This window comes from Grosmannia clavigera (assembly GCF_000143105.1).
Source record: "Grosmannia clavigera kw1407 unplaced genomic scaffold GCSC_140, whole genome shotgun sequence".
NCBI lineage: Eukaryota > Fungi > Ascomycota > Sordariomycetes > Ophiostomatales > Ophiostomataceae > Leptographium > Leptographium clavigerum.
Window position 1 is genome coordinate 4096388 of NW_014040801.1, and position 13272 is coordinate 4109659.

At 55.2% G+C, this 13272-nt stretch overlaps 4 protein-coding genes across 4 annotated transcripts; 3 read left to right on the forward strand and 1 right to left on the reverse strand.

The window, feature by feature from the left end:
• Positions 1-1075: 1075 nt before the first annotated feature.
• CMQ_1230 (iron-sulfur cluster-binding protein) lies at positions 1076-2520 on the reverse strand (the record flags this gene model as incomplete). The annotated part of the gene is made up of 3 exons (XM_014318309.1): positions 1076-1119; positions 1356-2203; positions 2315-2520. The coding sequence occupies 3 exons, from the start codon at positions 2518-2520 to the stop codon at positions 1076-1078; spliced, it is 1098 nt and encodes a 365-aa protein (XP_014173784.1).
• Positions 2521-3093: 573 nt separating this feature from the next.
• Positions 3094-7091, forward strand: CMQ_1454 (c6 zinc finger domain containing protein; the record flags this gene model as incomplete). The annotated part of the gene is made up of 7 exons (XM_014318533.1): positions 3094-3180; positions 3234-3371; positions 3426-4029; positions 4083-4195; positions 4647-4818; positions 4890-7016; positions 7087-7091. The coding sequence occupies 7 exons, from the start codon at positions 3094-3096 to the stop codon at positions 7089-7091; spliced, it is 3246 nt and encodes a 1081-aa protein (XP_014174008.1).
• Positions 7092-8235: 1144 nt separating this feature from the next.
• On the forward strand, positions 8236-10133 carry CMQ_840 (FAD linked oxidase domain containing protein; the record flags this gene model as incomplete). Its single annotated transcript, XM_014317919.1, has 5 exons — positions 8236-8733; positions 8798-9535; positions 9654-9707; positions 9805-9911; positions 9971-10133. 5 exons carry the CDS (start codon positions 8236-8238, stop codon positions 10131-10133), a joined length of 1560 nt encoding a protein of 519 aa, XP_014173394.1.
• A 553-nt stretch (positions 10134-10686) lies between these two features.
• Positions 10687-12479, forward strand: CMQ_1164 (vanillyl-alcohol oxidase; the record flags this gene model as incomplete). The annotated part of the gene is made up of 5 exons (XM_014318243.1): positions 10687-10949; positions 11000-11353; positions 11420-11466; positions 11516-12235; positions 12298-12479. 5 exons carry the CDS (start codon positions 10687-10689, stop codon positions 12477-12479), a joined length of 1566 nt encoding a protein of 521 aa, XP_014173718.1.
• Between the last annotated feature and the right edge of the window lie 793 nt (positions 12480-13272).

Below are 13272 nucleotides of genomic sequence, written 5' to 3' on the forward strand. Positions count from 1 at the left end.
GTTGACTTTACGAGTTAGGTAACGACCAGTCCGAACGAATGCAACCTCCCTCCAGTGTTGCTATGTAAGTAGCCTACCATTGGGGGCGGAAATATTTTCGAATGAGAGCCAAGTCTTCCAATCCACTCAGGGTGCATGGTCTAGGGGTATGATTTTCCCTTCGCATGGGAAAGGTCCCCGGTTCGAATCCGGGTGTATCCAAGTTTTTGACTTTCTTTTTGCCTTCATCGCCATTCAACCCGTGTGGCAGCATGAGTGTTGCCAGTCTGTATTAGGAGCGACTTTGTGGACTTGTTAAGGCAAGAAGCTGTAGCTAAGGTGCCTAAGACGATGTAGCTAAGGTGCCTAAGACGATGTTAGTTGGTAAAGCGCACGACAACAGCTGTTCGACACATTGCGTAGGACGGAGTACTCCGTACTGCGTAGGTCTAAAAGAAGAAATCCTAATGCATAATCACAAATTCACAAACAGAATAACCCTTTTTCGGCCCCTACTGACTGTTAGCTCCTTAGTATGCTACATCCGCCATCGTGGGCACTGTCTAGCAGTGCCTACAAAGACGTATGGCATTTGTCAACACAAACACATCCAACTAGCGGCAGGTTAACGGGCTGGCGACTGACGGGCAAAAATGAATGATGAGAGTGGGACTTGAACCCACGCGGATTGCTCCATAGGAACCTTAATCCTACGCCATAACCAACTCGGCCATCTCACCTTGTTCTTCGGTGAGGCATTGACCGAGATTACACATCACCTGTTGGTAATCGCGATTTGCCAGACGTAACCATTAATGAACCACGCTCCCTGTATACGATATACAGCTCCCAGAGTTGTCGCTTTGCCGGAAATCTAGCGCACGTCTGCTATAATCTAATTAATTGGTTATTTATTTTCGAAGCCATAAAGAAAAATACTCCAGCAAATTATCTGTTTACGATGCAATTACTTCACGGCACCAATCTCTTCGTTCTAGAGTTGCTTCGGTGGGTTCATAATCAATAGTATAATGTAATATTCCGAAATCGCAGGTCATGGATTCGATCTACCAGCAGAAGGATTAGGTAAGCCTGCTCACCATTCTAACTTGGTGTTGGTACACGTTATAGCTTGACATACTACACGGTTAGTTAGTCATCGAAGGAGTGAAAGGGATCCCTGTGGCATACTACTCTCGGTCTGGGTGAAAGCAGCGCTGTGACATTGCTTTACGGCCGCTGGTTGTATTTCGCGTCCTTCAATATGCTCCAAATTCTGATGCACCTTAACGATTTCAGCGAGTCGTGTATTGACACCTATACTTTTTGTCAGAAAACCACATGCATTGTGGATTGAAGAAGACAGGGAGGCTTACAAAGACTTCTGCCGTCCCTGGGCGAATTGGGAACAAAGTTGCTGAGTTCAGAGTATGTGTTCTCATAACTTTTTAGCATAAGTTGCAGGTGGTTTTCAAGATGAAATTTTGCCTCATCCTCAAAGCGCCACAAAGGATCCGTCTTCTGAGTGGTGTAGACATCGCATCGCACAGTAGTTTTCTGAGGAGATTCGGGCGAGTAGACAATTTGGTACCAGAAAGGGCTGCCCACTTTTGTGTGCACTGTCGTAAGTGGAAAGAACTGCAGCTGGCCGGTAGTTGTAGAAACCAGGCCACATGCTGCGAGGGCCTGGGCGAGGAGGCCTCTGGCCGGCACGTTAACAAATGTCGCCCGAGGACTCGCTCCGCCCACAATCTTCCAGTTGAACTGCCCCTTGCCTTCCCAGCTGTAGATGAGCCGGGCGCACCCGTTGATGTGGACCGGTCGGCCGGTGATCTCGGCGTCCTCGACCTTGCTGTCTCCTGCCTCGAGACTACCGCTCAAGTTGACATGAACAAAGCCGCGACTGTCCGTCTTTGTGTGGATGGCGAACAAACCGTTTGGCGATTTGGCAAAACCCGGCAGCTGATCAAAGTGAGGTGCATTAGTCAGCTGGCCCAGCGTGTTGTAGGTCCAGCCGTGATACTGGCAGGCGAGGACGGTCGAGGTTCCGGACGTCTTGCGGGTGATGGGAAAGGCACGGTGGCGACAGACGTTGTGGAACGCACGCACGACGCCATCCTTGCTGAGGATCAGGAAGATGCGAAAGCCAGCAAGATCGAGGGCGAGATAGTCGCCCGACTTGACAAAGCGGCCACGGTGGCCGACACAAATCCAGGTCTGCGGCCTTGAATAAGCCAGGGTGTCCTTTCATCAGTGCAGGGGTGGAGACGCCAAAATTCTTGCCTTGCTGAAGACAGCGCGTCGCTCGAGCTGGAAGACCGAGTTATCGGTCCACCAGCCGCGTGGCAGAGCGGATTCGGGGCCCACGACCTCCTTGTCCATGTCCATGCCCAGACTCTCCAGCGACGTGGACGGTAGTATCCGGCGGGACCGATGTCCCCCAAGGGTACTTCGAACAACGAGACATAGTGCAGCGATAGGCAGAGTCAAGAAGAGGAAGATGGCGGTGTGGGGGGATACGAAGTCGATTGGGGCCAACATGTCGGCGTTGGTTTGGCAAGATAAGCGGAAAACAACGCTCTTTAAGATTTGAGAATACCCGAACCCGAAGATAAGACATGACAACTTCTGTCAAGGTATAGAGTGTTATGTGTGCATGCAAATATATAACTTCCTGCAAGCAGCAGTGGATAGAACAGCCAAAAGCGTATTAGCGGTTATTAGCGGCATTTCGTGCCGAGCCAGGCGTTTAGCATTACCCGTTTAGGAAAGTCGGTCCCCTCGCGGCCGATCCGGAGCTGAGAGATAGAGCTGACGGCTCGATCGGAGCACAGAAGCTGTCGGATGGCCTCTCTAGTGTCGGCCCGTCGAAACATTACTTATTACTGGGCCACAGGGGATCGCGATTCCTAAAGGGGTGTCTGCAGTAGACTACATTGGGGTTAGCCACTATCTTTGTCTACCTGTTCGCGGATTTGAGCTCGAGAAAGAAAATAGACCGTAATCGCAGAGTCGGTAACATCGCCTGTGCTCGCCGTATATCTTGAGCAGCGTGAACGTTCCAGATAGAAGTCAGCGACGAGATTGTAATCAGCAAGTTGCAGCGTAGTCAATATGGCAACTTTTCCAACGACCCTGCCAGCATCATGGTACACGAGCAAGGCCATTGGCGACCTGGAACGACGAGCTGTATTTTTGCAGGTGAGCGAGAGTGTATGTGCCTGCCCATTATACCCGGCTGACGAGGTTCTCAGACGTGGATACTGCTGGGTGCAGTCACTAAATGGCCAAATGTGGGCGAGCGGTACGCAAACAGCTTGGCCGAGGTCGAGCTGTTTGTGCAGCGGGTCTCTGAAGACTGGCGAAGCATACAAGTATTTTCTGCAGCTGATGTAAGTTCGGTTGTGTGGCTGTTGTGCTTCATTGACTGTAGTCTAACTATTCAGGGCTCCGCGATCCGCAGCCACCTGACGGCCACGGGGCTGCTCTTTGTCACGCTGTCAGAGGCCACGGTCAGCTTCGACGACTTCTTCCCCGGCCTAGAGGAGCTGATAGGCCAGATTGACTTCCAGCAGTTTGCGCCCCGGCGCAGCCTCGAGTACGAGGGCCGGTACAACTGGAAGGCGATGATGGACGGCTACCAGGAGTGTCTGCACTGCCCGTATGCACACCCGAGCTTTGCCAAGGTGTATAGGTTCGCCACGTACCGGGTGCTGAACCGGCACAACTACTCGCAGCACATTGCAGCGACAGACCGGCCCAACGACGGTCTCTTCCTCTACTTTTTCCCCAACTCGACGCTGAACCTGTACGGCGGCGGGATGTCGTCGTTTCGGGCGTGGCCGACGGCCGATCCGCGGCGGTCCACAGTGGACTTTGATTACTACCACGTCGCGCCCGAGAGCTCGGACACGTTCGACACGTACTTTCGGTTTGCGCGCACCGTCGCGGTCGAGGACCACGATCTCTGCGAGAAGGTCCAGCAGAACTTGGACGTAGGCATCTATACGGAGGGCATCCTCAACCCGGACAAGGAGAACGGGGTGGCATGTGAGTCTGTATCGTCTACAACGGATACGTTTGCCTGCTAATTTGCTCTCTAGATTACCAGAGCCGCGTGCTGGAAATGTGTGCTGCCCAGTACGAGAAGGAAAAGGAGAGTTTGGCGGGGGATAGCGTTGCCGTGAAGCGAGAAGAAATACCGTCGGTTTTTGAGGTAGCAGCTTCGTAACTGTAAGGCATAGTGTACATGGTATATAGAGCTATCCCGACGAGAGCTGGTGGTCGATCAGTGCTGTTGATCTCTCGTGTTATAAGGCCACAGTGCAAACACGTTTCGTACAGTGCGTCTAGCACATGCCAACGCATTTCAACGCACGGGCCACTTTCCAGCCCCGCCTAATGTACGTAGTCCCGTGCAGATCAAAAAGTCTGGCCCCTCGAACCAGCGACGTATCTTCGTCCGGTTATCGGTGTCGAGGATGTGGACGGCGCCATTGGCCAACGGTGACAGTGCTAGGACGTGAATGGAAGTATTATCCGGCTCGTGGTTATCTTCATAGGCCTCAGATAGCTCCATGTCTTGACCGGTCCGTCTGGCTACCAGAGTCAGAAACACAGCAAAATGGATGTCCTTTCCCGTCAATTTCTCGCTCCTTCTGTGCCAGCCAGAGACCGCAGATAGGAATGTCACCAGTATTAGAATTACAGCTATGGAAAGTCCGTCGTCGGCCGTTGCACAGGCAAACTGGGCAGAAACGCGCAGCTTCGACGAGCCAGCGAAAAGCGCGACGACCAGAACGCCAGAGCCGGCGTACAGACATACCAAGAGCCGAAATGGTGGGTTGGATGACGTTAGGCGCTGATATGGCGGTGTGGTAGTGCTGTTGGGCTAGCTAATCGACGTCTAGGATGCGTGACCTGCAAGGCAAGACGGCGCAAGTGCGACGAGGCCAAGCCGTCGTGCAGCCAGTGTGCGCGTCGCCGAGTGACCTGTGGTGGCTACAGCAGCGGTCTGCGATGGAAGGAGTTTTCGCAGCCCGAGCCAGCGGCGGTTCTGTCGGGACGCAAGGGCGCGGCCAGGAGCTCGCGACAGCGGAGAGCAGCCGCGGCGAGTCCGGGATCCCATGGCGGCCAGACGCCTCCACGACTGCCCGACACGACTGCAAACATTCTGTTCGCCGAACCGGCCGAGACGCTGGAGCCGCTCGTCGACATGGACCTGCTGCTGGCCGACATCCACGCGACGCTTGAGGGGCCGTCCGGCCTGGAGGACAACCTGCTGGTGGACTACCGGCTGGTAAATGGCGATGAGGACGACACAGCTGGGCTTCCGTCTTTTTTCCACGGCAGCACAGACGCAGAAGCCGAGATGGTGGACCTGGATCTGGACCTGCTCGAAGCCGAGGATGACGACAGCACGGCCACGGTCACCGGCTGGCAGCTGCCTTTTGAGGCCATGGCCACGGCTGCCTCTTCGTCCTCGTCTTCGGCCGTGTCATCCTCCTCGACCACTGCTAAGCTGGCCCACACGCTGTACCAGCATCCTCGCTTCCACAGCGGCAGCCCAGAGCACATTGCCTTTCTCTTCAACCGGCGCATCTGTGAGGTGCTCTGCATTCGTGACGACGGCACGGCCGGAAACCCGTGGCGACGCATCGTCTGGCCGCTGGCCCAGGACCACGCCGCACTCTACCACGCTGTCGCTGCCATGACCTGCTTCCAGGGTGCCAACCGGCTGCCGCAATTTCGCGCCGAGGGCTTGCGCCATCTCAACACGAGCATACAGCAGATGTACGGCAGCCGAGGAGAGAGCAACAGCTCCAACAGCAGCAATATGCGCCTCGAGGTCGCCCTGGCCGTCACTCTTGTCCTCGGCTTCGCCGAGACTTGGTACTATCCCCGGTCATCGACCGGGATCCGATTCGTCCAACGGGCCAAGGGGCTCCTACAAACCGCGCTCACCGACAAGAGCAACGACAGCTCGTCCGACCTGATCTGCCTCCGCTTTCTCGCCAACACTTGGGTCTACATGGACGTCATCTCGCGCTTTACCTGTCACGGCCTCCAGACGGTCGACACCCGCTTCATGGCCGCCTGGCGCCGCCTCGACCCGCAGCCACACACGGCCACACGGCGGATGCAGGTCGACCCGCTCATGGGAACGGCCGCGACGCTGTTCCCGCTAATTGGCCGTGTGGCTGACCTCGTCAACCGCGTGCACGGCAGCACGGCGACGTCGTCATCGGAAGATCCTAACGACCTCAACCCGCCCGGCCTCGTGGCTGAAGCTGTTGAGCTCAAGATGGCCATCGAGCGCTGGCGGCCGGCCGAATTGACAGACGAGGAGGACGTCGTCGAGGACCTGAATGCTGACTCAGCAACCCCACCCTCGTCCTCTTCGGCTTCCGACCTCGTCCAGACGGCGGATGCGTACAAGTGGGCATCTCTGCTGCTGCTGCACCAGGCCGTGCCCGAGCTGCCACGGCCGCGCACCTCACTGCCTGCTCGGCTGGCCCGCCGCGTCCTCGTTATGCTGGCCACCGTGCCGCTCGGCTCGCGTGCCGTCATATTTCCTGTTTTGCCGCTGCTCATCGCCGGCTGCGAGGCCGACAACCGGGCTGACCGTGACTGGGTCCGCCAGCGCTGGCATGCCCTATCCATCGGCAACAGCTCCGGCATCGTCGACCGCTGTCTCGAGCTCACCCTCGAGGTCTGGCGCCGTCGCGATGGCGATGTCCATTGGCGTCCACGTCGTCGCCAGCATCGCCAGCATCGCCAGCAGGCCGGGTCCTTCCCAGATTGGACCCAGAACCGGCTCGTTGACAACAGAAGTAGTAGCCCCCGGCCGGACGACAACGGCGACTTCGCCAACCCCTTTACTCTGCCGCCTTGGTCCGCTGCCGCTGCACCGTTCTCCGAATCCCTTCAGCCAGCGCAGCCACGGGAATCCGACTGCTCCCCCTTCCCCACGCCTGAATACACTGTTAAGAGCAGGCAGCACTGGCTAAGCGTCATGCGCGACTGGGGCTGGGAAGGTAAGTCTGTCTGGCAGTCTGTCTCCCTCTCGGCTTGGACCGCGCGACTGACGTGGCTTAGTCATGCTAGGATGACCAATATTGGGCACGTGCACCGGTAATATCGGGATCGGTTCATTTATGTTGGCCAAACGTAGTGTGTTGTTCTCCAGACGTAGCAATATAAAGGATCCGTTCTCCCCGGAAAACTGTCGGAATGGCTGGAAAGTGGTGAATTTCAAGCTAGGAGCTCGAGTCCGGGGGATCATCCCGGACAGCAACCTGTCAAGCATTGGAATCCGCCACACTGTGGCCCTTCCGCCCCACTTGGCCGTACTGGCCTGTAATTGGTCAGAAGGCACAAAAGCGGGGCCTGACACTAGTATTAATACGGATCCCCAGAAGGGTCGCGATGTATCTATTTCTTCCTTAGTACACAACACTCTTTCGCCCACACTAGACCCTATTCAGCCTCCTGCTCCTCACAGTGCATCACGTTATATGACCGCTACGTATAGCCTCCTTTAACCTTCACACAACCCAATATTTATATGCCGAACGACTTATTTCGACAGTGCCACTCCACAGATCCACAAGAAGGAAATGACCCATCGGGGTTATTGACTAGGTTCCCCTCCATTCGAATTCTGTTGTGACCGTCTCGGATATTTCGAGAAGCCGAGAGCCCGTCGTGAGATACGAATCAGCGCTGTAGACGGTGAGACATACGACGTAGGCGGTGCTCGTAAAGTAATTACTGCTGTAGTCTACGGAGTGCGGAGTAAGAGTGCATTGACTAGGCCGTTTCGTACAGCTGACCTTTCTGTATCTTACGATCCCATCTCCCTATTCAAACAGCTAATCCCAATGCGTCAGACTTCCATCTCTTATTGGTCCCCGCACTACCACTTTCTCCACAGTAGCAGACTCCCCGCGAATTCCCCGCAAACGGGAATATCTTGGAGAGCTTATGACCACAAGTACTTTCAAAGACTGCTGATCGATGAGATGGATGACTCCTCACGGCTGGAATTTTGGGGAAAGTAGCCTTTGGAAGAGTTGGGGATGCTCTCCAAAATGAGATCAAAACCTGGGGAAGCTCTCCGTAGATGACAGAGCTTGCGGAATCTTCCCGGCAAATCCGCGCAAGTGTGAAGTACCGCTCTCTTCTTAAATAGGCTATTTCCCCACTGTCATGATTGTTCTATAGACAGCATACACATTGCCAAGATCTGCCAAGATGACAATGTTACAGCAGTGGCCCCTTTCCGTTTCGGAATCGGCCTTTATCGCCGTCATCATAGTAAGCAGTCTTTCTGTCCATCTCTTCCATCGAACATGTGCATCTAACACGCAACAGCTTGGTCTTTACTATGTTATAGAAAATACTCTTCTCAGCCCGCTGCGCTTCCCGGGACCTCTGTCAGCCAAGCTGTCCTCCTTCTGGATCGTGCTGCAGTGTCGCCGCGCTCGTCGAACGGAGGCAGTGTTGGACCTACACCGAAAGCACGGCGACTTTGTTCGCATTGCCCCGAATCATGTGTCCATTGCCGACCCGAGGGCACTGCGTGATATCTACGGCCACAACACCGGTTTCACCAAGGGTCCCTTTTACGAGGCCTTCCACCAGGTTGACCCAGTCCTCTTCAACATGCGTGGTCTCGAGGCACACCAAAAACGACGAAAGCTGATTAACCCGGCCTTTTCACCGGCAAACTTGAGGGCTTTTGAGCCAGAAGTTACTTCCAGCCTACTGAAACTGAAACAGACCCTGAAGAGCATCGCCCAGTCGGGACAGCCAGTCGACTTTAGCTTATACGGTTAGTCTTGTTGATTTACTGTATTTATTCGATTGTGCAACTCTAATTGGACAAGCAAACTTTCTTGCCTTTGACGTCATTGGCGACTACGCCTTTGGCCGTACGTTTGGCTTCTTAGACCGCGGATACGACCACTTGAATTTGATCGAATCCATCGATTTGCGCGGCGAGGTAGTCAACGCGCTCGGCCACCTGCCACCGTGGTGCCAGCCGCTGATGAAGTACAATGTCTTTGACGGCTTCTGGTACCGCGGCACCAAAGCGCTGGCTCATCTGGCCTCAATCGGCCGCGAGGCCTACTTTATGCGCAAGGCCGCCGTGTATGAGCAGCGCAAAGATCTGCTCAGCTTCCTGCTGAACTCCAAGACGGTCCAGATGACCGGCGTGCTGTCAGAAAGAACGATCATTGCAGAGTCTATCAGTTTCATTGTCGGTGGCAGCGATACAACCAGCAGCAGCATGACGCATTTTGTCGACTTTGTGTCGCGCGATCCCCGCCTGCAGCACCGCCTGCAGGAGGAGCTTGATGCAGCCTTCCCGGCGGCCGAGGCCGACGCCAACGAGGATTGGGTTGCCGACTTTGGTGTTGCCGAAAAGCTACCTGTCCTTATGGCTACGATCCGAGAGACGATGCGGCTGCGGCCAACAAGCGCAACAGGTTTGGAACGGATCACACCAGCGGGTGGACGGACCATAGCCAACGTGGTCATTCCTGCCGGAGTAAGGCTAATGTTTGGAGCTTCTTTGTTATTATCCTTTTTCCTTTTCCTTTTATTTTCCTCTTTTTTTTTTGTTATCCCTTCCCTCCTCCCTTTTTTACATTATGCTAATCTTTCAGACACTTGTCAGCGTGCCTACCAGAAGCATCATGCAAGATGCTCGCATATTCAAGGTATGTGCAACCGTACCCGGGTCTTGACCGGTAGTTCGGGTGGCTACAGAAGTGGACACTGATGGAACAGATTGCTGATCACTACCCACTTGGATAGGACCCGGCCGAGTTCAATGTAGACCGCTGGCTGCAAGCAGACTCCGCGCAGCTGCTGGAGTATTTTAACCCCTTTTCGCTTGGGCCTCGTTCGTGCATTGGCAGAAAGTAAGTGACGCGTGTATTGATTAATTTCGGGTTTGTTTGGCCCATGCTAATACGAACAGCTTCGCTTGGATGGAGGTCATCAAGACACTGGCCACACTTTTTCGTGTCTTTGAGTTTATCAGAACACGTAGCGGGCTTACCGAGCTACGCGAGGGCTTCTTTGTAAAGGCAAAAGAGTGCACAGTGCGCATTTCGCGACGGGCAGCCACGACGGCTGAATGACTCGCAAGCGGTGAATACCGGCCTAGACGCGTGGACAGAAGATAGTCAGGAATTAAGAAGATTACACAAAAAATCATGATGCCCTGCTCCGTATATCCACGGGCCAACCGTGTTGTGGCCGTTTCTGTAGCACTGTACGTCGTAAGTGCCAGGTAGGTACTCCGTAGTCCAGGCCAGAAATCGGAGCATCGGCAGTTTCCGTCCAGCCGTGGCCTCTGTTTGTGTAGTACTCGGTTCTGCAGGAATACGGAGCACCCTGTTGGCAACCAGAGCTGAAGGCCAGCCAGGTACGACGCCCTGTCATCTGCTGCACTGCCGAGCTGTAAAGCCGTGTTTCCGAATATGTGGATATGGCTGGCTGGTGGGGGATCGTCGGCTCACGGGCAGCTCAGTTCCCCGGCAGCTTTCCGGCCATTGTGTGGGGCTGGGTGCGGCAGTATTAAACAAGCTGCTGGCCGGCCTTGACCGAACGACGCAGCAACAAACCAACGATTATCTTTCCTCTACACTTCTGTTATTCTTCGATTTGCTAGCCTGCACTTCATTCTCTAATATGCCGTTAATAGAGGCTTTCTTTGACCAGATCAGCACGATCCTGGGGCCAGACAACGTCTCCCGGGATTCGTCTGCCGGGGCGCTTGTCGGTCCAAAGGGAAAGACGGCCTATGGCGACCCCTACCCGCTAGACGAGGCGGTAAAACGCTCGCCCGTCGGCGCTGTTCGGCCCAGCACGGTCGAGGAGGTTCAGGCAGTCATCCGAGCGGCCAATGTGTTTCACGTCCGGCTCTGGACCGTGTCGCGCGGCAAGAACCTTGGGTGGGATTTTCTGTCCAGCTTCAATGCAATTCGAGTTGCTGATCTCTTAGCTATGGCGGCACCTGTCCCGTGGTCAACGGCACTGTCGTTCTGGACCTGCACCGAATGACCAAGATCATCGAGATCAACGAGGAGTTTGGCTATGCCATTGTCGAGCCTGGTGTCTCCTTCTTCGACGTATATGAGGAGATTCAGAAGCGGAAGCTCAAGCTGTGGCCGTCCTGCCCAGCAATCGGCTGGGGCTCCATCCTCGGAAACACGCTGGACCGTGGCTTCGGCTACACACCCGGTGGAGAGCACTCGCAGGTCCAGTGCGGCATGGAGGTCGTCCTGCCCAGCGGCGAGCTGCTTCGCACGGGCATGGGGGCCATGCCCGACAGCAAGCTGTTCGGTCTGTACAAAGGGTATGTTTAGGTTCACGGATCCGGATCGCAAGAAGGCCGTTGCATCAGAGCACTAACTGGCTGCAGAGGGTTCGGTCCAAGCATCGACGGCCTGTTTTTTCAGTCCAACTTTGGTACGTCACCGCACTTCTTCACTCTCTGCATCCCAGACTAACATCGCAGGCGTTGCAACCAAACTCGGGTATCACGTGACACCCGCTCCAGAGGCGTACTGTCGCTTTAAGATCAACTTTGCCGAGGAGGAGGACCTGATCCCGATGATCGACACACTGACGGACCTGCTGCGGCGAAACATTATCGGCAACTCGCCGTCGGTGTCCAACATCTTCCGCGACGCGATCGTGTCGGGCGACCCGGACGCGATAGCCGCAGTGAAGCCATATCTGGGCACAGACAAGTACGTGCCGTATGATGTGATGGACAAGCTGCGACGCCAAAAGGGCTGGGGCTTCTGGACGGCACACTTTGCGCTGTACGGCTCGCGCGAGGTCGTTCCGGCTCTACGAGACACGGTCAAGCGGGCGTTTGCCAAGGTGCCCGGGGCGACGATCAAGGAATGCGAGCTCTACACAGCACCGGAAGACGAGGTGCTGAATGCGAGCATCGTCGGCGAGGAAGAGATCCCCAACACGGGCGTGCCGACGCTGTCGCCGCTCGGCCTGCTTGACTTTGGCCGCGAGCCGGGCTCGTACCACACCTGCTTCTCGCCGCTGATTCCGCCATCCGGAAAGGCGCTGTACGACTGGTACATCACGGCGAAGAAGCGGACTGTCGATGCGCGCTTCGACTTCTTTGCCGACTTCCACGTGTATGCGCGCTACGTCATCGGCATCGAGCTGGTCATGTACACGGACGCGGAGAAGGAGCGGATGAAAGGAAGCTGTTCGAGGTCCTGCTCGAGGATGCTGCAGCTCAGGGCTACACCGAGTATCGCACGCACGTAGCCTTTATGGACGACGTGGCGTCGCACTTTGACTTCAACGGCGGCGTGTTCAACAAGTTCCTGACCCGCATCAAGGACAGCCTTGACCCCAACGGCATCCTGTCGCCGGGCAAGTCGGGCGTGTGGAACTCGGCTGGACCGGGATCTCGGTTGCACGGCGCGTCCGAGGTGCCAAAGCTGTGAGGGATGAGTGTATGAGTGTAGAGCAGAGACAGTGGGGTGCATCAGAGCGAGTCCATTCTCAATTACGACAACAGAGACACATTGATTGAAGTCATAGGACAGTGTATATAAGTTGTGAAAACTCAGGACAGGCCGTCATAGCTTAATTACCGTAACTACTTTGCATTGTAGGATCCATCAGCTATTGCAACATGCTTCGCTTAATACAGACGTCGTGCGACCTCTTCCTTCAGCTAAAGGATAGCTTCATGTCAAAGCCAACTTGCTGTGGACTCTGTCGCCTACACACGACCGCTGAAGCGTGACCCGGCCGGTCAAATCCCAACAATCTCGCAAGATATAGACAATGTACAGCACGACAAATTCAACTCCAGTAACCAGGTACGCCAGATGCGTGTAGATGGAGTAATACTTCTATAGAACGTTCGATGGGGTGAAAGTCGTCCGGACCTGGCCAACTGATTTATTCCAAGAGCGCAGTGCCTGTGCGACGGCGAGAAGCGTGAAGGCGACTGCTTGCATCAGAACAGCTACGAGGCTGAGCATGCCATGCATGCGCAGGTGCAAGACGGTCGCGATCTGGTACCGGAACGGCTGTACAAAACAGACGATGTTACCGATGCTGAGTATGAAACACCACCAGCCAAGGATGATGTAATAAAATGACGATCATGTCCATGTTATCCCAGTCATTCGGGTCGAATGCGCCGCGTTCGTTGTACCGCAGGAAGGCAGAGCCACCGGAAGAACGGTGATGGTGGTGGTAGCGATAATTGTTTTGAGCTTCGTCGAC